The sequence below is a fragment of the Bos indicus x Bos taurus genome, chromosome 8 (assembly GCF_003369695.1).
Source record: "Bos indicus x Bos taurus breed Angus x Brahman F1 hybrid chromosome 8, Bos_hybrid_MaternalHap_v2.0, whole genome shotgun sequence".
Taxonomy (NCBI): domain Eukaryota; kingdom Metazoa; phylum Chordata; class Mammalia; order Artiodactyla; family Bovidae; genus Bos; species Bos indicus x Bos taurus.
The window spans coordinates 81566313-81590249 of record NC_040083.1 but is presented as its reverse complement, the minus strand read 5'-3'; the positions used below and the strand labels follow the sequence as shown (position 1 = coordinate 81590249).

Sequence of the window (23937 nt, the reverse complement as noted above, 5' to 3'; positions counted from 1 at the left end):
ATGATTCGTTTGGTTTTAGATTTTTAAAATTAATAATTCTGCAGCTTTCAATACATTTGAACTTTCAGACAGATGTTTACTTAGTGGATTTATATTTCTGTAGACTTCGGGAATGTTTGCATTCATAACAGGACAAAGTGCATCCTTGGGGCCAGGCGGGCCCTTATCCTCCAGAATCCTGCTTGGCCCCGAGCTGACCGCTCAGCAGCGGCCTCTGCCCCAGCAGCTCCACCTTAACTGGCCCCATCTCACCTTCTCTTCAGGTGCAGAACTTAGCCACTGTGAACAAAGCGGAAACCAGTCACTGTTCACCAATCAGCTAAGCTCTGCACCTCGTCAGAGAGGTCGTCGCTGGGCATAAGGAAAGGGCCGGCGAGCATCTTCCGAGTGTCGGATTCTTCTGCTTGCAGAGAGGAGCTACGAGATGCGTCTGTTCCCCGAACTGCAGAGAGCGCAACTACGGCTTCTGGAGCAGCAGTCAGGGTCGTGGTTGCGTGGTAATCCCTGGCAATGTGATTTTAATCTTAAGTCACAAATCAGCATGCCAGGAACCCAAGCAGCCAGAGCACTCGGGGGCGGTGGTGCCGCCCACATCGCACGCACCAGCTTCCTCAGACACAAGGCGACGACACCACCTCCAGGCCTGCCACGCTACCAAGTGGGTTTTCCTTCTGCTTGGTGTTCACTTACTCGGCATCTTAGGGGTATAATTTTTAAAAATCAAAGGACTCACAGATGACCACACAAATGCCAGCGCAGCTTTGGGAGATGAAATGAAAAATGCACCAACCAGCTGGTCGGGGCCGCCACGCTCAGTCTCCCAGCCCATCACCCCCTGGGGCACAGGTTCTGAGTGTTGGGGATGTCTGTGGGGGGTCCTCAAGGGGTGGGATGGATTCCCAACTGCTGGAGGGCGCAGCTCAGGGGGTAGCCCCGTCACGGTCCTTCACCGAGCAGCCAGGGAGGGGGTAGAGGGCATGTGAGTGGCCCCTGCGTTCATCCAGGAGTGCGGGGTGGGGGGCTCCTGACCAGACTACTCCTCTGCCTGCTCGGGGCAGAAAAGCACAATGAGGAATCACCGTAGCTGCGCTGCCCGCGGTGGTTTTCCACCACTTGGAGCACAGGGAACATCAAAGGCACAGCCTGCACCGCTGCAGTTTCACACACTTCAAGCAACACAAACTCTCTGTGAAGTTTGCAAACCTGAAGAGAAACATGACTGGCACTGATCACTGTCTGAGGCTGGCAACGCGCAACTGTGTGACTGCCCTGCTTTTTAAGCTGGGCTGTCTCTGAATGGGCTTGGAAGCTGCCCGACAGGAGCGCGGGGGAAGCCCGCACACAGCCGCTTCGCCACGAGACGCATAGTCGGGGCAACTGTTCCCCCTACCTCCCTTCCTGCCAACACAGCTCTTCAACTCTCCTGGAAGAACCTCTTCAGCAGTAAGAGTTCTCTCAGATAAATACGGCAGTTAAACATATTAGACAGAAATGGTTTTTTGTAAGAGGAAAACATTAGAAACAAATTAAATGTCCAACAATATCAACGTAATATATTAAATATCCATTAAAATTATAGAAAATCTATACAACATGAAGAATGAAATCTGAAGTTAAAAAAAAGAAGACACAAAATCAGACACGCCCTGTTATGATGTAAAATCTTGAAGAAACCCGGAGAGTCAGAGAAAGGATAATGGTAAAGAAAAAAAATACTTTTAATTTCACAGTTTTACATAAAACCTATGAATCATTGCTAAATTACATTTAGAATGCATAAATTCCATTAAAAACTACTAGAATGTACATCTAACAGGTCAATTTCAAGCACAATTAACAGAGGAAGCAGTTTAAACCATTTAGGACTCCCACTCTGACTCTGCTGCAACACGAGGTAGCCTGCTGCGGACACGCCGCGTGGAGAGGCACCCGGCGGAGGGCAGGAGGGCCTGCCAGCCTCTCCTGCCAGGTGGGGACAACCCGAGGGACCTCAAGTTCCCACACACCTCCTCACAGCTCAGGATGCGGGGTAGCCCGGCAACACACCCCCACATTAGCCTTCACCCTGAAGACTGGGGGGCAGGGTGGGGAGGCCATGCTCTCCAGTTCACCTTCTAACCTACTCAAGATGTTCTCCTGTGACTCCTGTTTGCCCAAATAATAAAACCTGAAGCGGTCAAAACAGTGCTGGGGAAGGGGCTGTTCTGCGAGGGCGGACGGCATGGGCTTTCGTGGCCGCTCTGCCAGACAAGGCACCACATACCCCTCAGGGCGGGAGCCCAGGACTGAAGCCGCCAGGGCTCTCAGCTCACCATTTGGCTTACTGACTTACTTGGCTCCTAGGAGGAATCTCGGCTAGAGCCGAAGAATGGAAAAAGGAGAGAGAGAGTGAGAGAGAGAATCACCTCTTTAAAATAACATCTCAGCCACCACCTCGGCTGAGGATTTGTCCATCTGCTCCCTGCTCAGCTCAAAGCACCTGCGGGCGAGATGCTGCTGCCGTGGATCCTCACTCAGCATCAGCTCCCCGTAGAGGTAGATGCCCATGGCCTGTGGGAGGCACAGAGGCCAGAGAGCATAAGGAAAAGGAATCACGTGTCCCCATGCGCTCGAGTGCACAGTCTGTGTTTGCTTCACACAGATGTGCTAGGCTGGAAGTTACAAAGGCCCTAGAAAAGGCAGACAGCTGAACAGCGGTGCTTCAGGAAACCGCAGTTTCCGATCCCCTTCTCCTTATTGAAACTCACCAAGGAATTCTCAGCTATCAATTCCATCAACCCTGGTGGCTGAACTGAGGACAGAGGGAACATTTCTCCAGTGACGGGAACAGGGACAGGGAGGCTCCCACGACAACTGACCCTATGGGAACCCCTGCAGTTGCGAGCAGACCTGAGTGCTGTATGTGTGTGTGTGTGTGTGTGTGACTCAGACATGGACCTGCCTCCCTCCTAGCACAGCTGGGAAATGAAGACCTCCTGTCACACAGGTGGGGAGAGCCTCAGGCCGCCCTGGAAGAGGCCTGCCGCTCAAGCCCAGCCCGCCTGCTCTCCTTCCATGGGCACACACTGGCTCTTCTGTCTCGAAAACAATGTGGTGAAAATCACATCTGCGTTTTTCCCTACAGTTTTAAAAACAGTCAGTTATGTTCTGAAAGACCAAAAAGATCCCTTTGGATCCGCCTTCTCTCTTGTTCTAAGCTTAGTTATGCTATGACTATGTTCTGCTGGAGCAAGGACTTCCAACGACAGTGCAGAAATGAAAACCTGGTGGTGAGGAGCTCAAAAAATCTCTTTCTGAAAAAGCTGATGGCAACCCTTATCTGGCAGAGATCATGGTTCCAAATACAGTGCAGTCAGTTTTGGTTTTCAGAACAGACTTTAAGTCGCTCTTAAATTTTGTCCCTCCATGTTTCCAAACACCTCTTGCTTCACTGTGCAAATGTGACATTTCTTCTGGTAAAAAGTCATGTCTTTTTCTTTGTGGGAATAACGAGCCCTTACTTGCTGGCTGCCCCCTATACTCCGTCATCTCAAAAGAGCCTTTGTTTGCACTGCCCCAACTCTCCACCCCAACAGAAACACGGCTGCATTCTATCAGCCCGCAGTGCTCTGCAGAAAGCTCACTCAGAGGCACCCACTGGCCATGCCAAGGGAACGAGCCACAGCCGACAGGAGCCATGGCACATGCACCACCATGGCCCAGCAAGCTGGGGGGCGGGGGAGATGCTGACCCCACACACTGCAGCCCAGCAGACGTGGCAAAGAAACACCTTCACACAGGTTCATGGGCTCTTGCAAGGTGACTGCTCTCCTTGGTGAACAGTGAGGAAAGTCCTCAGAGGAAAGCAGCTCAGCACAAGGGTCTACCTGGCATGGCAGGTGCAGACACAGACCAGACTGTCCCGGCCAGCCGGGGCGTCCCAGTCTCATCCCCAGACCCACAAGGCACAGATACACACCATCGCATCACGGGGCCACAATCCCAACCTAACGAACCTGGGGTTCAAAGATGTAATGAGGTCTGCCCACGCTTTATTTGGTTAACGGCAGTGGGCCAGAGCTCCATCAACCCAGGGGAGCTTCTAAAGAGATACCGAGAAGAAAAAAGCGCAAAAGTTGGGTAGGTGTGCTCCTACCAACTCTTCAAAATCGTTGGAAAGTGCTGATGCACTTGTTTTTTAAGTAGAGAAGGCAACAAACTGGGCCCCATGTTAAGCATACTGCATAGTCAGGGACAGCATTTAAAGAATCCCCATCTGCTGAAAAATGAAACTTACCTGATCCTCCTGAAGGAACCTCTCCACGTCTCTGTACGCTTTTGTGTATTTGTGCTTAACAATGAGTTCACACCAGCGATGGCGAACCTTAAGAAAAGAGAGAAAAATCCCATAAGCAACAAACTGGTAGGTTTCCTTGGCCTAATAAGTTTAATGATGGAGAACTTTCCCTGTTAGAAGAAGTTACTCTGTTAACACTGTTGAGACTTTAAAATTTCATTTTAACGTCTTTTACAAAGAAAGGAACCGCGCTCTTCGTTAAGAGGGCTGCCAGTCCACTTTAGGGGAAGAAAGTGCATGTTTCACTTAGGTGTTCTGATGTTTTAAAATACAATTTTGCCATACAGTAGATAAATGCAGAACGTAACTGGGAAATTAAACGCATGCCCCCAGCCAGGCAGGCTGGTGCTCTGCCCTGCAGGATGCTGTCCATGACGGCTGCCTTCATAAACCACAACTACTTGATTTTCTGCAGTAAGTGATTTGGTTCAGTGCTGTAGATTGTAACAATACACACAGTAAAAGGGAGAAGACACTGCTCTGCACATTCCTAAGAGGTAGAGAGCGCCTTCTGAGGAGCCTGGGGTATCTGCTGGAGGGAGAGGAGAGCAGACCACCCTGACGCAGGCAGCTCCGGCTGCACATTTTGCTGTACAACCTACAGACAAGCTACATGTGTGTATCGTTTAGTGAAGATGCGTGATGAAAGATTCACCAGCAGGCATTTGTCAGGAAGCCCCCCCCAACCCTACAGACGACATGGGAGTCTGATCCCAGCCCTGGCTGCTTGGCTGATAAGGGGCAGTCTTGCCCCTCCCCCACCACCTCTTCATCTCTAGGCCACTTCAGACACACTCTTTCCGTCGAGACTCTACCTAAATCCAGTCCTGGGCCATTGTCTACTGCATTAAAGCCCTCTCAATTATGCCCAGTGAGCAGTCCACCGTTTTATATTCCATTATTGGTTCAACATTAGCTATACATGGAAGTGATTACATGCATTTAAAAAATAAAAAAGCCTCCTTCCATCACTCTTTGTTTTTACTGCCTTTGAAAGAGGAAGACCCTTTACAGCAATCCATTTGTGGCAATAGTAAAATGTAAGCAATTTCAACATTTTGGCTGGGGCCCCTGTAAATTATATCATTATGCACTGATGGCCGGATCTCTCCTTTAATCTACTATAAATAGATTTACACACAAACAATTAGGAACAAAGCAAAGAAACATTTTTTGGAAAGAATCCTTCCCCTAGGGTACAGTGCACTCTGAGACACACGGTGGTGCCCTCTGCTTACAGGCAGCCAGCCCCTTTGAACTTCTAAGAACAGGATGCCAACGAACTTTTTACATCCACAAAGGAATTTCGGAGGCGCACGGAAATGAGCTAATAGCCTCGCATCATCACAACAAAAGGGAAGCAGGTTGGGCTGGACAGGTCTTGGAAATCTTTCCACCTTCAACAAACTGTTCTTTCCTATATGGCCAACAGAAAGGGACAGCATAAAAGGAGAGGGTAGCGACTAAGATATTGTAAGCAGAAGGACCACTGACCAGAGCCCAGACTGCACCAATCTGAGGAAGCTCCCAGAACAATCGGATCCCACTCTTGTGTTTTGGTTCAAGTACAGGACAGAACCAAAAGGGTCCCTTGGTCCATTTCTCTGGTTTCTTTTCCAACTCAATGAAACCTAGATGCCTCAGGTACCACCAGTCGCATCCATGCAGCACCAGAAATGCCGTGTTCTTTGTTCATAAGCTCTGGGAAAGGAGAAGGCCTGGTGGGAGGGCCACCGTGCAGCCTGAGAGCCAGGGCACTGGGCCACCTGCTATGGAGCCTTGCAAAAGAGCCTTACTTCTCACAATTGCACGTGGGGACAGCTGTCCCAGCTCTTAGGGTCAAGTATAAGAGAAGTCTGTCAGCTCCACCGTGAGCTAAAGACAGGCTTGTGCACCAAGCCCTTGGTAAGGACAGTTGCTGATCATTCCAAAAGTTGGGGATGTTATCTTTTGTTAGACCTCATTTTGAGAATGGAGGTATTTATTACCGGCCTTCCACGCACCCCCCCAACTCTACCCTCTGCTCTCCTTTATCTTATTTACACATAAAGAAACAACAAAACACAAATTAGAGTTTGTTTCTTAGTCGGGTAAGTCCACTATGACTGAAGAGGATTAAGGAGCTGGGCTGAGTGAGAGAGGCCTCCACAACCAATATGAAGTCAGCGTTTCCACTTCTCTTCCTGTTAAAAATCAGTGTATTGTCACGATTAATAAGAGATCTAGTCTTCTGACCCCTGAAAGCTAACATGACATCCAGGAAGTACAGAACAACCCCTTTCCCCACCCTACAAAGAGCAGGAAAAACAACAAGCCTTTTCATTACAACAGAATGAAATATATTGCAAAATTTCAATGACAGGATGTTTAAAAGACATCACAGAGATGCTGTGTGAGGCTGAGGGCCCAACAAATATTTCTCGCTTGCGGACAGGGCTTTTACTCCTCTTTGTATTTCTTTAAGAAACAAAGAAAATCTCTATCTTTTGGCTGAGAACCCAAAATTTACAAGGAAACTGGTCACCACTTGGAACGGAGGTCTTCCTGAAAATGAGGCAGCAGGGTGCCATTCGTCTCAATTTCTCCCAGCAGTACTTCCTCAGTGGGCACTCTTGGACTATCTTCCTTTCTCCAGATCACTGAGAAGCTCAAAGAAATCCCTGACAGAGGTCCTCACTTGGTCGTACCCAGCTTCCTCCTCTGTTGATAATGGAGGAAAGTGAAGTTCTCAGTGCTGGGGAGCAGCAGAGAATTCAGAAGCAGAGGCAGGGCTCTACGAACAAAACTATCCACTCTGTAGACCTGCTCTTCTTTATTTTCTAATTAATTTATTCATCAACGGGGGCAGTGGTCACCTCGTCTTTCAACTTCCTCGGTGAGATGAAAAGTGAACACTGTAGATACACCTTTGGGAACATCTGGCCCAGCCACAGTATCTGTGGCTTCCTGACTCTGTTCATTCAGCATCGGCATTCAATGGGTAGACACATACACCAAAACCGATCAACACTTACACTTTAAATATTCAGTTAATACCACAATGTCTCAAGAGAAATAAAAAACTTTTAATGACTTTTTCAACTGTGATTCAGATTCATAAAGTCACTCCAAACCCGCACCAGGAATCACCTGAAAGCCTTGAGCAGCCAGCATCTTAGCCTGAATTCCAGCAACGCTGTCAGGCTACCAAAGGAAAGAGGCAAGGGTGAGGGGGGCGGAATCAGGTCAGGAAAAGAACAAGAAACCTGAGAAAATCAGAAAAGCGATATTTCAGGAGTGGGAAGAGGTGGGACTGCCCGTGATGATGAAGAGCAGGGCCGCGGGACCCGTTCCAGGAGCTCCAGAGTGTGTGGTCTCACAGGGCCCTGGAAGCCCACTTTTTCCTCACTGAGTCTTTAGTGTAGACAGTGGCTGGTTCTGCCCAAATCCTGCTAGCTAGCACCAGGACAGGACAGGCGGTGTGCCCACCGCCCAGGGCCGTGCTGCCGGTCCCATAACACAATGAAGCATATCTGTGCTAACAGGCCCGAGCCGCCTGAGAGGCGTGAGCAGACATGTGGGCCAGAGAGCCAAACCACTGTCTGCACAGGATACGTACACGTGTACACACACACAGAAGCAAACGTTTCCCTTTATCAGTTTCCCTCACTACAGCAACTCCTGATAGTTCTGGTGTTCTTTTCTCTGGTTGGTGACCTGCTGAAGTGATTTCATGAGCCCGGGGCCTGATCCACAGAGCTGTCTCCCAGGGCCGGGGAGAGAACAGCCTCTGCTCGTGGGCTGCTGTGGGAGCCCACCCTGGTCGCCGCAGCAAGCATCAGGACAGCGACTCTCACAGTCATTGCTTGTCTCTTAGTAGGAGCAGCATGTTTCTGGCTTTCGTTTTTACTTCAAAAGTTCTGTTTATTGAATTCATAAAAACGTGAGACTATCAACTCCAAGGAAAAGTTTGTTAAGTGCTAAAAACCGGAAGACCAAGGTGCCTGTCAGGTGGGCAGTGAGGAGGGAAGGACTGGGATGGGGCGCGGGGGTGAGGTGGGGAGGCAGGGTGGGACCACGCAGCAGCCCAGGAAGACGAGCCTGGACTCCGGACAGTGAGACACCAGCTGGAGCGGCCAAGGGGAGGAAGCCTGCAGGGAGGGTCCTCAAGCCTGGGGCAGCAGGCACTTCTCAGGCCACCCCCTGGCAAGTACACCCAGGGGCCAGACTCCTGGGGACTTTGCAAACTGTTTGCAAAGACAGCCTGGCCCCAGCACCAGCCTGAGTTGCACGGCATTTCTACCATTTCAAGGACATTATCGCTACCCAAGAGGCAAGCCGAACGACTTCTGGCTGGCTCCTCTGATTTCCGGCACCTGCCTTGTATGGTCAAACCGTGGCTCAGATTCAGGGACAACTCCCATGACCCAGTGGGCACCTCTGTGATATAACCACGGCCTTGATTAGGACATGCTGGGGCTCCCTCCTGGAAAAGGAAAGAAAAACTACTGAGAGATTAACTCCCTACCTGCCTGCCTCTCCCCAAACGCTTTTCAATCTGAAAATGTTAATGCATCCAGAACTAACTACTATTAAACTGGAGAACAGGGGTTGCCAATTTTTTCTGTCAAGGGTCACAGTAAGCGTCTATGGCTTTTCTCTCAATCCATTTGCCCTGTATCACAGGAGTAGCCATAGACAATATGTAAATGAGAGGGCATCGCTATCTTCAGATAAACTTTTATTTTCAAAAACAAGCAGTGGGCTGGACCTGCAGGCTCAAGGCTGCTGACCCCTGATCTGCAAAGGAAGCCCATGCTGGTGAATGTTAACGCCCCCTGCCCGCAATCCACCAGCATGGCGCCGCAGAACACAGAGCCAGGAGGCCTCTGTGAGCCGGCTCCGGCCAGTGTCAGCCTGTCCTGCCAGGAAATCTAGGCTGTTCTTGACTGTGGGGCTTTTCTTTCCTCTGTGGGCTGAACTCTGCACAAGAAACCTGCTCCGGCTTCCCTGGGAAACAGAGCACCTCTCAGCATACAGCCAAGTGTGAACGCAAGGTGCCAGGTGTGGGTGGGTGGGGGATTGGACACTGAGGAAATGCCAATTTCAGGAAGAATAATCCCCTGAACCAGCTCACTCCCAGTCTCCCACACTGACCAGATGCTTCTGTCTGCAATCCACTACTACCCTAGACCCTGTGTTCATTAACACTTTACAATTCTCAATGCTCTTTTATACCTTTTATCTTGGTTTTTTTTTTTTTTTTTTGGTCTTCAATTTTAACAAGCCATTTCAAAGAAATAAAAACTCTTATGAGAACGCTCCCCTACAGGCCACTTACTATCTAATGGACTAATTTCCCAAAGTAGTTTTCAGACATTCCTTAAACGTAATTCTTATAATAACGTAATTTGGAACTCCAGTATATATATACATGTAGACAGATCAAGGAGGAAAAATAAAAGTGAGTTCTTCAAGTGGTTTAAATCAGCGAGGTAGGAAACATCTTAAACACTCAACTCCTTTGGTTGGGGGTGGGAGGCTGGGTTCCTTGGAATGGAGTCTGAAAACCTGTGTCTCACACAGAAGAGTTACTGTGACTGAAGAGCAAAAGGAATCAGAGGCTGAGCAGACATGCTGAAGGGGTGAGACAAAACAGTTCAGTTCCAACAGCTTGGCCAACACCCCTCAACTTGGTTCCGGTAGCCACGGTGCCACTGACTGCACGGCCAAAGTCAGAAGCAGAAAATCGGCCTATCTTCTGTCACCACAAGCTCGGGGCTATGGTTTGTTTTGGCGCATCTCACAGCCACGCTTGAAAAAGCATCTGTGGCTCCTGTACCTGGCTGCTTCCCTTGCTTTATTCTTGAATATTAAAAGTTATAAACCAGTAACTTAGCACATATAAACAAGATAGTTTTATTATTTTATGTTTTTCCTTATTTTCCAGGTGTCACTGCCAGATTCACTAGTGTGGTCCATATACTTTGATGTAACGACAACTGTAGGATGCTCCTCCTATTGATATACTACAGCTCCATTAGTCTTTCAATCATCTGACGATGCCAGAAGTTCACTTCTAGTGTCTTCTACAAAGTCCCAAGCCAGAAGTCTATTTCTAGTGTGTTCTAGAAAGTCCCACAGTGTGTTAATAGCTTTTGATCAAGAAGCTACAAGTGTCTACAAGTCGACACAAGTCCAGAACAAGGAGGCCTGCGGTGACACTAGGGCACAGGGCTGGGCCACCTCACTCAGCACTTGGGAGGTTGGCCAACGACCTGAAACTGGCATGGCCACGCCCCTTAACTCACCTCTTGGGCCCAGAACTCATAAACCCCGCCTACTTCCCCAGGCGTGTGTCACTCTCCCAGAGCCGGGTCTCACAGCTTCTCCAGCTCTTTGAAACTGCTGTTTCCTTACTCAGTAGTTTGTCTTTACCAACAATAAAATACAAGCTTGGTGACAGCTGGGGCCCGAGTGCTCCCGGGCCATCTCCAGGCCCTGTCTCAATGCCTGGCACATAAGTATCTGCTTAATAAATGTTTCTGAATGAATGTACCATTCTAAAAACTCAGACTGCTTTTCAGCTACTTTGAAATTATAATGCACGGTTGGAAGCTGTAAAATGCTTTGAAGAATGCCACCCAACCTATTTATGACAGGAAACATTCCTCTTTTTCAGTCCTTTTGATTCTAAAATTTACTGTTGAAGGGGGAAAAAAAAATCTGTCCAGGGAACATGATCTGGGCAGCACATTAAACCTCATTTTGAGTTCCATTTTATATCTGTAAACAGAAAGACCAAGGCTCATGGCTTTTGTGCGTTAATAAGTCTAACACTGCAATAAACAAATCTACTTTTTCAATTTGTGTCCTTAAATTAGATTTATCGTTGCTTTAAAGTGGGTTGACTGCTGCTGAGGGAAGCATGACTGGCAGCCGGGGGGCGCGGGGAGACCTATCCAGAACGGCTCTTGGACAGACAGCCTTTCCAGAATTCCGTTCCGGCGCATCTGCGATGGTCTGGGATGTCTCTTTCTCATGTGGCAGTCAGGGGTATGCCTGTCACACCAAGATTCCCAACACTTCCCTTCTCCTCTCACTTACAGCTCCTTACTTTCAAAGGGCTATGATCTTAACACTGTTTTAACTAAAGGGAGTGCAGCTCTGTGTGCTGCCACAAAGCCAGCCTGGTAAATCTCGTTGCCCTGAGTTCAGACAACAGGCTCTCAGCTCTTTTTCCTAACCTTGCCTGAGTCAGTCCCTAAAGCTCTCAGCTCTATGGTAACTGGTTACAGCCAGCAATATCAGATTTTACCAGTTATGACCAGAGCTATGGCAACGCGCAAAACAGGAATCATCCAAACCTGCTATGGGGCTCATCACACTTGACATGCAATGGAGTGTGACAGTGAGGGTCAAAGGTCATGACAAACACCAAGGTTTACAAGGTCTCTCAGGCAAGTTCCAGCCTTTCTTCCTTCTCCTGTGTATATACTGTTTCATTTAATGTCATCAACACTATTCAAGAAAGCTGGCTCTAAAACGTAGACTTCAGGAGCCCATGATGAGTCCGCCCTGAAGTATGGTCAGTGAGCCTTCCCTCCCTTATCAAAGCCAAAGTGAAAGTCTCTCAGTCGTGTCTGACTCTTTCAACCCCATGGACTATACAGTCCATGGAATTTTCCAGGCCAGAATACTGGAGTGGGTAGCCTTTCCCTTCTCCAGGGGATCTTCCCAAACCAGGGATTGAACCCAGGTCTCCCACATTGCAGGCGGATTCTTTACCAACTGAGCCACAAGGGAAGCCTAAGAATACTGGAGTGGGTAGCCTATCCCTTCTCCAGTGGATCGTCCCAACCCAGGAATCAAACCAGGCGGATTCTTTACTAACTGAGCTATCAGGAAAGCTCAGTGAGCCTTCCCTCACTGAGCCTCCTCCCTATCAAAACAGCACACTAAATGGCAACATTCCAATGTGGAATTTGATAATTGGGAAATTACACACTGCACCTCCTTTCCTCATTAATATCTGACAAATGGCCTTTGCTAAAAAAAAAAAAAAAAGAAAGAAAAAGAAATAAGACTTTTACTGTTGCCAGAACAGTGACCATGGGGGTTACTTCTTCCTCTGAGAAGCTCTGAAGGGACACCTGCGCCTCCTCTCTGTTTCCTCAGGGGCAGACGTGACCGACTCCGGAGGGCCACATCAAGTCGACCAAAAAGGTTTGCTCTCTCTCGAAGGGGTTTCCCTATAACCTTAGTTATCCAATCACCTTATCATGTCATATACTAGTCACTCTGTTCCAGAACACTTGGAGATCCAGGAAACATCATTCTCCAAAAGCTAAGTTTTGGGTATTAAGGATGATTCGGTGAGTGAAACAGACAAGCTCCTGCTCCCTTGGAGCTTACATTTCAGTATAAAGTCCAAGAAAAGTTCAGTGAACTCATGTTAGTGACAAATGTCACAACAGGACCTAACAGGGTGTACTGAGGGCAGTGGGAGCGGCCCAGGGGTACAGACAGGAGACCCCGAGAAGGGGCCTCTCAGACGGAGAGGCAATGGAGGCAAAGACACTAGCTGTTGAGCGGGACAGCCTAAGCTCAGTGGGTTTCTAGCCCTACCACGTGTTCCACGAAAAAATTCAACTCTCCCCTGCCCACTTCTTGTTAATGGCTATTTCTTCTAATACCTTCCTAATGGAAGCTAGAGAAATGGACTTATAAACCAGCAATTCCACTTCTTAGGTATAAGACCCAAAAGAAATGACAGCTTATATCTACACACAACACTGCACCCAAATGTTCATAGCAGCATTACATGTAACAGCCCGAAAACCCAAATGTCTATCAACTGATGAATGGTTAAACAGACGTGGCTTACCCGTACCATCAAAAATACTTGGTGATAAAAAGAAATGAAGTATCAATACATGCAAAACACGAGTGATTCCTGAAGACAGTATGCGAAGTGAAAAGAAGCCATTTACAAAAGGTTTGCTGCTGCTGCTGCTAAGTCACTTCAGTCGTGTCCGACTCTGTGCGACCCTAGAGACAGCAGCCCACCAAGCTTCCCCGTCCCTGGGATTCTCCAGGCAAGAACACTGGAGTGGGCTGCCATTTCCTTCTCCAATGCATGAAAGTGAAAAGTGAAAGGGAAGTCGCTCAGTCTTGTCCGACCCTCAGCAACCCCATGGACTACAGCCTACCAGGCTCCTCCATCCATGGGATTTTCCAGGCAAGAGTACTGAAGTGGGGTGCCATTGCCTTCTCCGTACAAAAGGTTTATGTGATCCCATTTACATGGAAGTCCCCAGTAAGCAAATCTGTAGACACAGAGACGAGTCTGGCTGCCAATGACTGGAGTGGGAGGAGAGACGGGAATGACAGCTAAAGGGTACAGGGTTTCTTTGGGGGGTGACAGACATTCTACAACTCTCTGTAGTGATGGCTGTACAGCTCTGTGAATATACTAAAAACTACTGAAATGTATATTTTGAAATGGTGAGTCATATGAGAAGTGAATTATTTCTCAAAATATTTGCTATTAAAAACAACCAAAGAGTCAAGCTGGGGAAGGTCGGTTCAGGAAATGGTACCTGAGGCAACTGCCTGCTGTCTGACAGTGGAGCCCAGGGGCAGGCCTGGCTCTGGGCTGCTCTCCCCACTGCCTGTGGACTTCCTATACACTCAGCCTGGGCATCTGCTTCTACCCACTGACGGGCATGATCAGTTGGTCAATGGAACACAATTCCACATGGTTCAAAGCTGCACAGCAACACACAGACCAAGCAGCTTAAAAAGTCATGCTCAGTGCCACCCCATAAAGCTGATTTTTAAAACTTCATACCCTGACAAACCAAAAACGCCTTCATACCACATCCGTGGAGGTGCTTCCACTTTTTAAAAACAATGTGAATTCAACACAATTGCTTTCTCTCTGCTATCAGTTATCAGCACAAACATTCACCTGTAAGAGGCATACACTGCCAGGGAATCCTGCAGGTCTATGTGGCGCCACCTCCCTGCAGGGCAGGCTAGGAGACGACACTCAGGAGGCTCCCACAAGCTTGAGGAAGAGTGCCTTCTATCTACAGCCTGAAGGTTCCACAGCTTGAAGCCCAGAGAAATCCAGCTTTCAAATCTTGGTGTACCATGGAACTACAGAGCAAAGGGAGGTGTTTGGGAAAGGCACCAGAGGGAAAAAAAGCAATCTGGGAAGACACCATGGCAACAGTGAGCCCTCTGTTCCAGGGCATTTAAGGTGCACTGCATGGGATGAGAACTCCGTTTGTAAATATGAAAGGAAACGGCAGTGCTCAGACAACTGTGTGCTTTTTGGAAGTGTGGATTTCACTACAGCAGTCTAATGCAAAAGTATATAAACTACTGACACAGGTATGAAGAACACCGTTAAACACAGGCAGGAACACCACTAAAACCCCACACGTTGACTTTACTCTTAACACCATTAAAGACAAAAGGAACAGGAGCTGGGTTTGCAGTGCTATGGAAAGAAGAGCACCAGGGCAATGCTATTTATAACCCAGAAAATGTGTGCATCTCTGCCTCTGAGATCATCTGGACAGACTGGGGGGTGGGTAACATACACAGACAATAAGAGTAGATAATGCCTCCTAAACCTTCAAATATCTATACAACAGGACCTATTGCTAGGTACAGTGGAAGAAGCAATGGCAATGAATTAAATGACCAGGAACTTAAATGTCCTTTTCCTCTTTTATGTATAGATAAATTCTAAATGTTATGACTGATTATAATTATTTATTTAACAGAGGTCCATCTAATCAAAGCTCTGGTTTTTCCAGTGGTCATGTATGGATGTGAGAGTTGGACTATAAAGAAAGCTGAGTGCTGAAGAATTGATGCTTTTGAACTGTGGTGTTGGAGAAGACTCTTGAGAGTCCCTTGGACTGCAAGGAGATCCAACCAGTCCATTCTAAAGGAGATCAGTCCTGGGTGTTCATTGGAAGGACTGATGCTGAAGCTGAAACTCCAATACTCTGGCTACCTGATATGAAGAACTGACTCATTGGAAAAGACCCTGATGCTGGGAAAGATTGAAGGTGGGAGGAGAAGGGGATGACAGAGGATGAGATGGTTGGATGGCATCACCGACTCGATGGACATGAGTTTAAGTAAGCTTTGGGAGTTGGTGATGGACAGGGAGGCCTGGCATGCTGCAGTCCATGGGGTCACAAAGAGTCGGACACAACTGAGTGAATTGAACTGAAAGAAAAATTAGGCAGATTATGCCAGCAGTGGCTCATTTTTTCTTGAAACAACATCTCATTAGCCACAAAGTGCAGTTAACAACTCAAGGTAAATAAAGTGCAGGCTCCGGCCTCAGGAATAGGAGAGGAATACTAATCTAAACAAAACAAACAAACAAAATCAAAGTTCTTTGTCATGTTAGATCAGTTTTCAAAAACCCTTTTATCACTGTATATAGCAATTGAGACCTGATTGGTTACAAGGTTTCCATGGAAAAATTCTAGGGGCACTGAATTGAGTAAGAAGGAAAATTCCAAGGAAGAAATATATAGATATACCTACCTGACTTTGGAGACATGTTCTAAAACATTAAATGTCTCATTAAACCAAACACAACAAAGAAAAAAATACACAAATACAGCTAAAGAATTACGTAAGAGCTTTGTTTATTGGCACATTATAAAAGGCACATGGTTTAAAAATCTCGCTATGTCTAAAGTAACTAAGGAAAATCGCCCCAGTCCCTTTTATCAGCCATATCCTGCCCAGCTCTCCAAACCCACAAATTACAATGCTGTGTCCAAAGGACAGCTGTGCCCCTCACCAGCACTGCTCTAGCATTTTAAAAAATATTAAGCCACAATACTTCTAGCTCACATCTTAAAGTTCAGATCCATCAGCCTTTGACTCTCTGATGTGTCAAAGAGCTGAGGAGCCAGACCCCTTGTCCCTGGGAAGAAATTGTGACAAACGGCCAGATGCTGGCTATGGCAGGTGTCAACCCGCCTTTCCGGAAGCTCATTCCACCTGCCCCCTGTATCTGACCCCGGAAAACCACTTGGCTGATTGCACCACACCATTCGGACCCTCCACAACGGTCTCCTTTTTGTATGTTCGCTCTGACATCCTGCCTCCTGGGGCTCTGTTCCATGATGGTTGCCTCCCGACACTGCTGGGCAGTGACCTGGGGAGGCCCCCAGCACAGACTCCAAAAAGGAAGGAGGGAAGGAAGAGGCACCCACCGAGGGGGCTGGGGCCAGCGCTCTGGCACTACTCCCAGACTCGGGGCCTCGGTGACCTTGCACAGCCCTGTGGTCCTACAGGGGCCGTGGCGCCAGCCCGGCAGGCTGCCCTCACACACTGCCACGATCACAGGGCTGACGTCAGCAAGGCCGGGTTCTGCTTTTGTGCTCCTTAGATTCCACATCGAGGTGGACCAGAAGGGAAGGAGACACCAAGCTCCACACCTGCAGTTTACTAACTATAAACTGCCGAGCACCCCGAAGTGGCAACAGAGCCCACTGAGATTACATCTAATTTTTCCTCTAAACTTCCAGTCAGGAGGACAAAATAGCAATGTTTTCTTTATTTTGGAGTCAGAATACAAAGGAAAAACAACCATGGGAGAAAGGGAGTGCTGAGCTGCATGGTTCGGAATGGACCCCAAACACTGTGCAGAAGCCGGTCACTGTGACCAGAAGCGATTTTAACATAAAGGGAATGAGCAGAGTCATGGCTACTCATCAGGCTTAGATTTTAAACACATGATACCCTCCTAACCTTTAAAAATTTTTTTATTTATTTTAATTGGAGGCTAATTACTTTACAATATCGTGGTGGTTTTTGCATACATTGAATCAACCATGGGTGTACACGTGTCCCCCATCCTGAACCTGCGTCCCACCTCCCTCACCAACCCATCCTTCAGGGTCATCCCAGTGCACCGGCTTTGAGTGCCCAGTTTCAGGCATCAAACTTTGGGATTTATTCTCTGCCCTTTTAGTATGTGTCTCCAGAGATCTTGATCATGGAATGTTTTCAGTTCATAGAAACTATGCTTTTGGTCCAAATGAAATTCAGACATGGGTGTCAGAGCTGTCAAGACTTTTGTAGGCCTTCAATCATACCTTCCACCTGTAGACTTCAAAGAAAGGCTGTAGTATTTTAAAATAAACAAAGAGTTCTCCTATTGATGAAGTATTAACATCCACGCCCTCCCTGCAAAGGGAGGTGGCCAGTTTACATGGTTTTCCAGGGCTCTTTCCCCAGAGGAAAGGCAGAGGTGGCGGAAAGGCTACAAGGTTGGATGTTTTTCTGTTTGCAATCCACCTTGAAAGTGTCCTTTTCAAGAGCAAAATGTAGACAGACAGATGCTGGCTTGGCTTTTTCTGGGCACTAGTCGTCAAGCAGGTTAGTGCCCTCACTAACCTGCTTCTTCAGATTTACTTGCTACCACGCTAGTTTGCAATTCCTTCCTTTTCTTCCATGTGAGACATCTCTGCTTTCACCTCCCCCAAGGTTACATTTTTTGGAGCCTTGACAGAATACAATTGGCTCAGGGCAGCCCCTAAACATAGTTAACCAACTTCAAGCTATTCCACTCTGTGTTGTAATCGTCAGGCACTTCGCTGATGATGAGATGAAAAAAGTGCCTTCTGTGGTCAGCTGCTTTAGAGCAATGGTTCTTTGACCAGGATGACTGTATCCCCCAGGTGGTATCTGGCAACTTCTGGAGACATTTCTGATTTCCAAAACAGGGGTGGGACAGGAAAGGAAGAGAACTGCCACTGGCATGTCAGGAAAAAGGGCTGGAGATGTGACACATTTTATAATGCACAGGACATCCCCCAACAGAGAATTACCCAATCCAAAGTATCTGTAATGCTAAGGCTGAGAAACTGTGGTTTAGAGTAACCCCCTCCACCATTCCCAGATAGCTCAGCTGGTAAAGAATCTACCTGCAATGCAGGAGATCCCGGTTTGATTCCTGGGTTGGGAAGTTCCCCTGGAGAAGGGATAGGCTACCCACTCCAGTATTCTTAGGCTTCCCTGGTGGCTGAGACAGTAAAAAATCCATCTGCAATGTGAGAGAACTGGGTTCGACCCCTGGGTTGGGAAGATCCTCTGGAGGAGGGCATGGCAACCCACTCCTATATTCCTGCCTGGAGAAATCCTGCCTCCTCCATGGACAGAGGAGCCTGGTGGGCTACAATCCATGGGGTTGCAAAGAGTGTCAGACACGACTGAGTGATTAAGCACTCCACCACAGAAAAAGCCAATAAGCCCCCAGGTTAAGGATTCTGTGACCAGAAGCTGCTCAGGGGCTAACAGTGGGGTAGATTCTACTTTTTTTTCTCATGTCCAGTCCTGACAGATTAGAGAGACAATATATAGGTGGTTTGAGCTAAACAAGGGGCTTCCCTGGTGGCTCAGAGGGTAAAGCGCCTGCCTGCAACGCAGGAGACCTGGATTTGATCCCTGGGTCAGGAAGATCCCCTGGAGAAGGAAATGGCAACCCATTCCAGTACTCTTGCTTGGAAAATGCCATGGACAGAGAAGCCTGGTAGACTACAGTCCATGGGATCGCAAAGAGTCGGACACGATTGAGCGACTTCACTTTTGAGCTAAACAACAAAACTTGACCATTCCACAAGAGAATGTGAATCTTACATGACTTCAAAACCTCTCATGTTGTTAACAATCCCACAAAGAAGGGATTTGTGGCTCTATTGTAATCCTGAGGAGACAGAGGCTCAGGAACCTTGGCCACAAGTCTGCAGGGAGGAGGCAGGAAAGCTGGTGAAGACTGAGATCGTCTTGTCTCTCATTTTCTTAACTATGGGCGGCGACTCATTTGTTGCTGTTCAGTCGCTCGGTTGTGTCCGATTCTTTGTGACCCACAGACTGCGGCACACCAGGCAACCCTGTCCTGCACCAGGCAAACGCTGTCCCAGAGTTTGCTCAAACTCATGTCCACTGAATCAGTGATGCGATCTAACTATCTCATCCCCCACCACCCTCTTCTTTCGCTTTCCCAGCATCAGAGTCTTTTCCAAAGAGTTGGCTCTTCGCATCAGGTGGCCAAAGTATTGGAGTTAGTGGGTCATAGAATCAATTTGTGCATCACAATGCACATGTTTAATGAAAATGAATCAGGAAATAATAGCAAACACAGAAGTATTTCTGTGAAGCCCTTTTTTGCCAGTTAGTCGTGGTCAAAAAGGCTGACAGCCAGCAGACTAGTCCAGGTACTGCTGTACAGATCAGGAAAACGGGGCGCAGGAGGGTGGGCGATCTGCAGGTGGCCTCCAGCCATTTGGGGACCTTTGACCACATCCAGCTTGTTGCTAAGATGCATCTGGGAGAGCGGCAGCCCTGAACACAGGTTGGGGCCAGGGGCAGATGGAAAAACAGTGCTCACTCCTTCCCACCCCAACCTAACCCAGGGGGCCTTTTCCTTTCAAGCAACAGTGCTTCCCCAAATACAATGAGGGGAAGACTGGCGCTGATAATGACCTCTCCCCAAAATTAATTTTCTGGCTCAGCCTACTAAATGATACATCAGAGCTGAGCATGGCACCATGGGGGAACTTTCTAACACCCCACCACTCCCATCCAAGCCAGATGAAACAGTGAGTGGCTGTTTCTGAGTTTTCTGAAAATCCACCCGAGGGGTGCCCCAGTATTGAAGTGTTGAACTGTGGTCTATGGAAATAAAGTTGCTTCAAGGTCAGCTGTGGGGCTCTTGGGGACAAAGGTCACACAGAGCCGAGGTGCATGGAGCCTCACCTTGTTAACATGAAAAGGCAGCTGAGGAGACCTGCTAAAGCAGGCAGGAAATTATTTTAAAATGGATCTTAGAAAATACCTTTTGTTTCAAGAATGAGTTGTGTATTAAAACCTTTATGGGGCTTCCCTGGTGACTCAGTGGTAAAGAATCCACCTGCCAATGCAGAAGACATGGGTTTGATCCCTGACCTGAGAAGATCCCACAGAACCATAACTAAGCCTGTGCACCACAAACTATTGAGCCTGTGCTCCAGAGCCTGGGAGCTGTGACTACTGAAGCCTGTGCTCCCTGGAGTCGATGCCCCATGGCGAGAAGCCACCGCAGAGAGAAGCCCGCGCCCCGCAACCGGAGAGCAGCCCCCGCGCGCCGCAACCAGAGAAAGCCCCCGCAGCCGCGAAGACCCAGCACAGCCAAAAATAAATACAATTATTTAAAACCACAAAAACTTGATTTTTGTTAAAAAATAAATAAATAAATAAAAAATAAAAACCTTTATGGGTTCTTTGTTTGAACCAATATGCTGAGAAACTATAGACAATGCACTTCTATGAACTAAGCTTCCCTTTCAGTTCATTTTCTGACCTAGTTTAAAGCAGCCCAGCATATGGCTAGAGGTTTCTTTGATTGAGGAGGTAAAATACAGTAACTACTCCTGTAGCTAGTACTACTTCCTAGGCTAAGGAATGCAAACGTTCCTCCACCAATGCCCTACTTTTCAGATGGCGGCAACAAGAGTGTCAAGGCAAGGCAGAGGATGGCCTAAGATGACACACGTCACTGTGCCCAGCTTAATACATGTGCCCTCATGCACGTTTCCTTTTAAGATTCTGAACACACGTGTCCCTCCCTGCAGGGCAGACCTGTGTACTCACACCACGTGACGCGCCCCACGGAGGACAAGAGGCACATAACGTGGAAACGTGTGCCGCTGACAAGCAAACAGCTGGCAAACATCAACCTGGCTGCCACACCCAGAAATCCTGACCAAACTGGACATTCTGTGAACACACAGAACACAGAAGCAACACAACTAATACAAATACTGAGCCACGCAAGGATAATCATTAAAATAAACCTCCCAGTGAGACAGCACCAGCCCACCCACACAGAGAAGGTGGGAGGGAAGGGACAAGCGGGCGTGACAGCCAAGAAGATAAAGCAACTACTGAGCAGGGACTGGTGCACGGCAGCACAGGCTTCTCACACAGTCGAGACGTCTGGTCCATCAAGAACATGCTGCTCCACCACGGAGAGAGTTTCACAGCGCTGGGAAATTAGGGCATTAAATGAGCTATGGAAAGAGCAGGCTCACCTTCTCAAAAAGTAACCTCACATCTATGCTTTTAGGAGAAATGCTAGTCCAAGGAGGAGTGGTGGGAGAGGGGGTGCGCTTTATGTGCCTCCTGGAAATGTGAGGAAAACCCCCACTGTCACGAGCACCCCCTGCTTCTGTGCTAGACACCCCCCAACCGCACCCCGGCCGTCCTGGGCTGAAGTCTTCTGCACAGACACCTAATTCAGCATCATGGTCCCAGGACCTGTGGCAGCACCCTGAACAAAGAGTGTCAGCTCCATAACTCACGTGGTTCCTTGCCAGGAAATTACCTTTGGAGCCATTTCCCGTAGGGATGCTCCGTACACAGCCCTGCCACAGTCCAGCATCTTCAGCCATGTTTTGAATGACCGCTATATATTACGTATTTAAAAGCCCTGATAATAACCGAAAGGAACTATATGTTTGGTCAAGGAGAAGCGCCAAGAATTAAGTCAGAATCCTCATTTTTCCAGCAAATAATTCTTTCTCCCATGAAATGTCCTGTCACTTAAAGGCAGATGGTTAGTCAACAAAATTCCTGCTAATCAGTGTCACAGTAAATCACATTTAAACTAATGAAGTTTCTAGAAAACACCCTGGTTGGCCAATATCCTATTGTTTTCCTGGTTCTGAGTGACATTTCAAGGAAACCTCAAAGTGAGACACGCTGTCAGTGTAACTGACTAGATGCCAGGGCCTCAGAGGGCCTGGGAAGGGGGCAAGGCAGTGGTATGTTAGGCCTCAGGGCCCTCAGGCCCTAATCCGGGCCCTATCCACCCGACCTCAATCCTACTGGCCCCAGGATGGGGCAGGCCAAACCAGCCCACAGCTAAGAGTGCTGTGGATGTTTCAGAATAGCTTTAAAAAAGAACACCTAACAAAAAGAATTATCGTGAGATGTGGTAATTATATGAAATTCAAGTTTCAGGGTCCATAAACAACTTTACTGAAACACAGGCACTTCTGTTTGCTGATATACTAAGGCAGCTGTTAACAGCAAAGTTCAGTAGTTGTGACAGAAACTGTATGGCCTGGAATATTAAAATCTGCTCCTTTACAGAAAGTTTGCTGACCCCTCTCCTAGCATACGGCATGCTGTCAGCTCTGTACGGAAATCACTCCTGGGCCCCCTGGCTCTGTATGGCCAACTCCTTCTTGCCCTTAGGTCCTGGCTTGAATGTCACCTTTTCCTGTGGCCTTTCCTGAAGTCTATCTAGAGACACTGGAGCTCACTTTCACCTGTAACCTCCTTTGAAGCTCTTATATGAAACTATCCTGTTCATTTACTCATGAGCTGTTTTTCCAAAGAATCCCAACCTGCTGAGGATGACCCTTGCCATCGCTATATCCCTAGTGCCTGGCAGGGTGAGGATCTGTGAACTGCATGGACCAGGCCAGTTACTTAAACCAACCAAAGCCTCCCCCAGACCCCAGTCTCTCAACACCAAAGAGCCAAGCCTGAAGAGACTGCTCTGGCTTTGGACTTCACAGTGCAGTCTGAGACACAAAACAAGCAGCCAAAATAAAACTGGTTATATTTCTCAAAGGTTTAAGAAGTTACATATAACAACAAAGTTGATCTGTAAGTTAAGGACACAATGTGCCTTATGTTTATGCCAACAGGAATGGGGGAAAACAGGGTCTCCCACCTCCCAGCTTCTGGTGAGGAGTGACAGGTGCCCGGCACCTGCTTTGATCCTCCCGCCTTCGTCTGCCCACTGCCCGTCACTGGGGCCTGGCATTTCAGTGGTATTCAGTCCTGATTAAAGCATAACCTCATGCCTATGAATAGAAACCGCTTTTAAACACTAATTAAAAATAACAGGCTGGCATTTAGAATCTCCTATAAACAAAAATATAAGAGCTAAAATAAATAGCAACAGTTGCATGTTTGATCTATGCTGAGATGGGTAAAAAGCTACATATGTTTCCTCTGGAGTTTTTCAATTAACTCCTGAATTTATGTGAGGGTTTTAAAATGTATAACAAATGCTGATCTTACCTTTTAATCTAATAATGAGCAGGCTTTTCTTGACTTACTCCATCTTAAGAATTGTGAAAATAATTTTAATAATGTTTTATTTAACCCAACATGTCCAAAGTATCATTCTGACACTGTAATTGATAAGAAGAAATTACTGAGACATTCTGCTTCTCTTTATACTGTCTCCAGTACCCACAAAGTTCACACTTACAGCACAATAGCCACATACCAAGTGCTCAACAGCTACATGGGCTAATGGCTACCATATTGGACTGTACAGCTTTCAAACGTTCATTTATTCTCAAATGAACATAAATCAAATGTTTGCTTTTTAAGAGTTTTATATAAGAGAATTTTTCTGTGTGTGTGTGTGTGTGTTTAACTTAAGATGACTAAATACAATATTTATTATTTTATGTATTAAAAAAAAACCCTGGAACTCATCTTAGGATTCACATTGCATTCTTCATAATAAGCTAAAAGACATTAAGGCCCACATCATATTGCTTTCCCAC

General features: G+C 47.5%; 1 protein-coding gene across 5 annotated transcripts in view; it reads right to left on the bottom strand.

Moving 5' to 3' along the window:
* Positions 1-23937, bottom strand: part of C8H9orf3 (chromosome 8 C9orf3 homolog) — a 422465-nt gene that overhangs the window by 1989 nt on the left and 396539 nt on the right. For 4 of the 5 annotated variants that reach the window (XM_027550179.1, XM_027550177.1, XM_027550176.1 and 1 more), the window contains 2 exons: positions 4277-4363; positions 2406-2550 (listed from right to left, as the gene is read on the bottom strand). In XM_027550179.1, coding sequence (XP_027405980.1) covers positions 2410-2550; positions 4277-4363 — 228 coding nt within the window. In that variant the 3' untranslated portion in view covers positions 2406-2409. The remainder of the gene's footprint in view (positions 1-2405; positions 2551-4276; positions 4364-23937) is intronic. The other variant, XM_027550178.1, reaches the window with a different exon arrangement.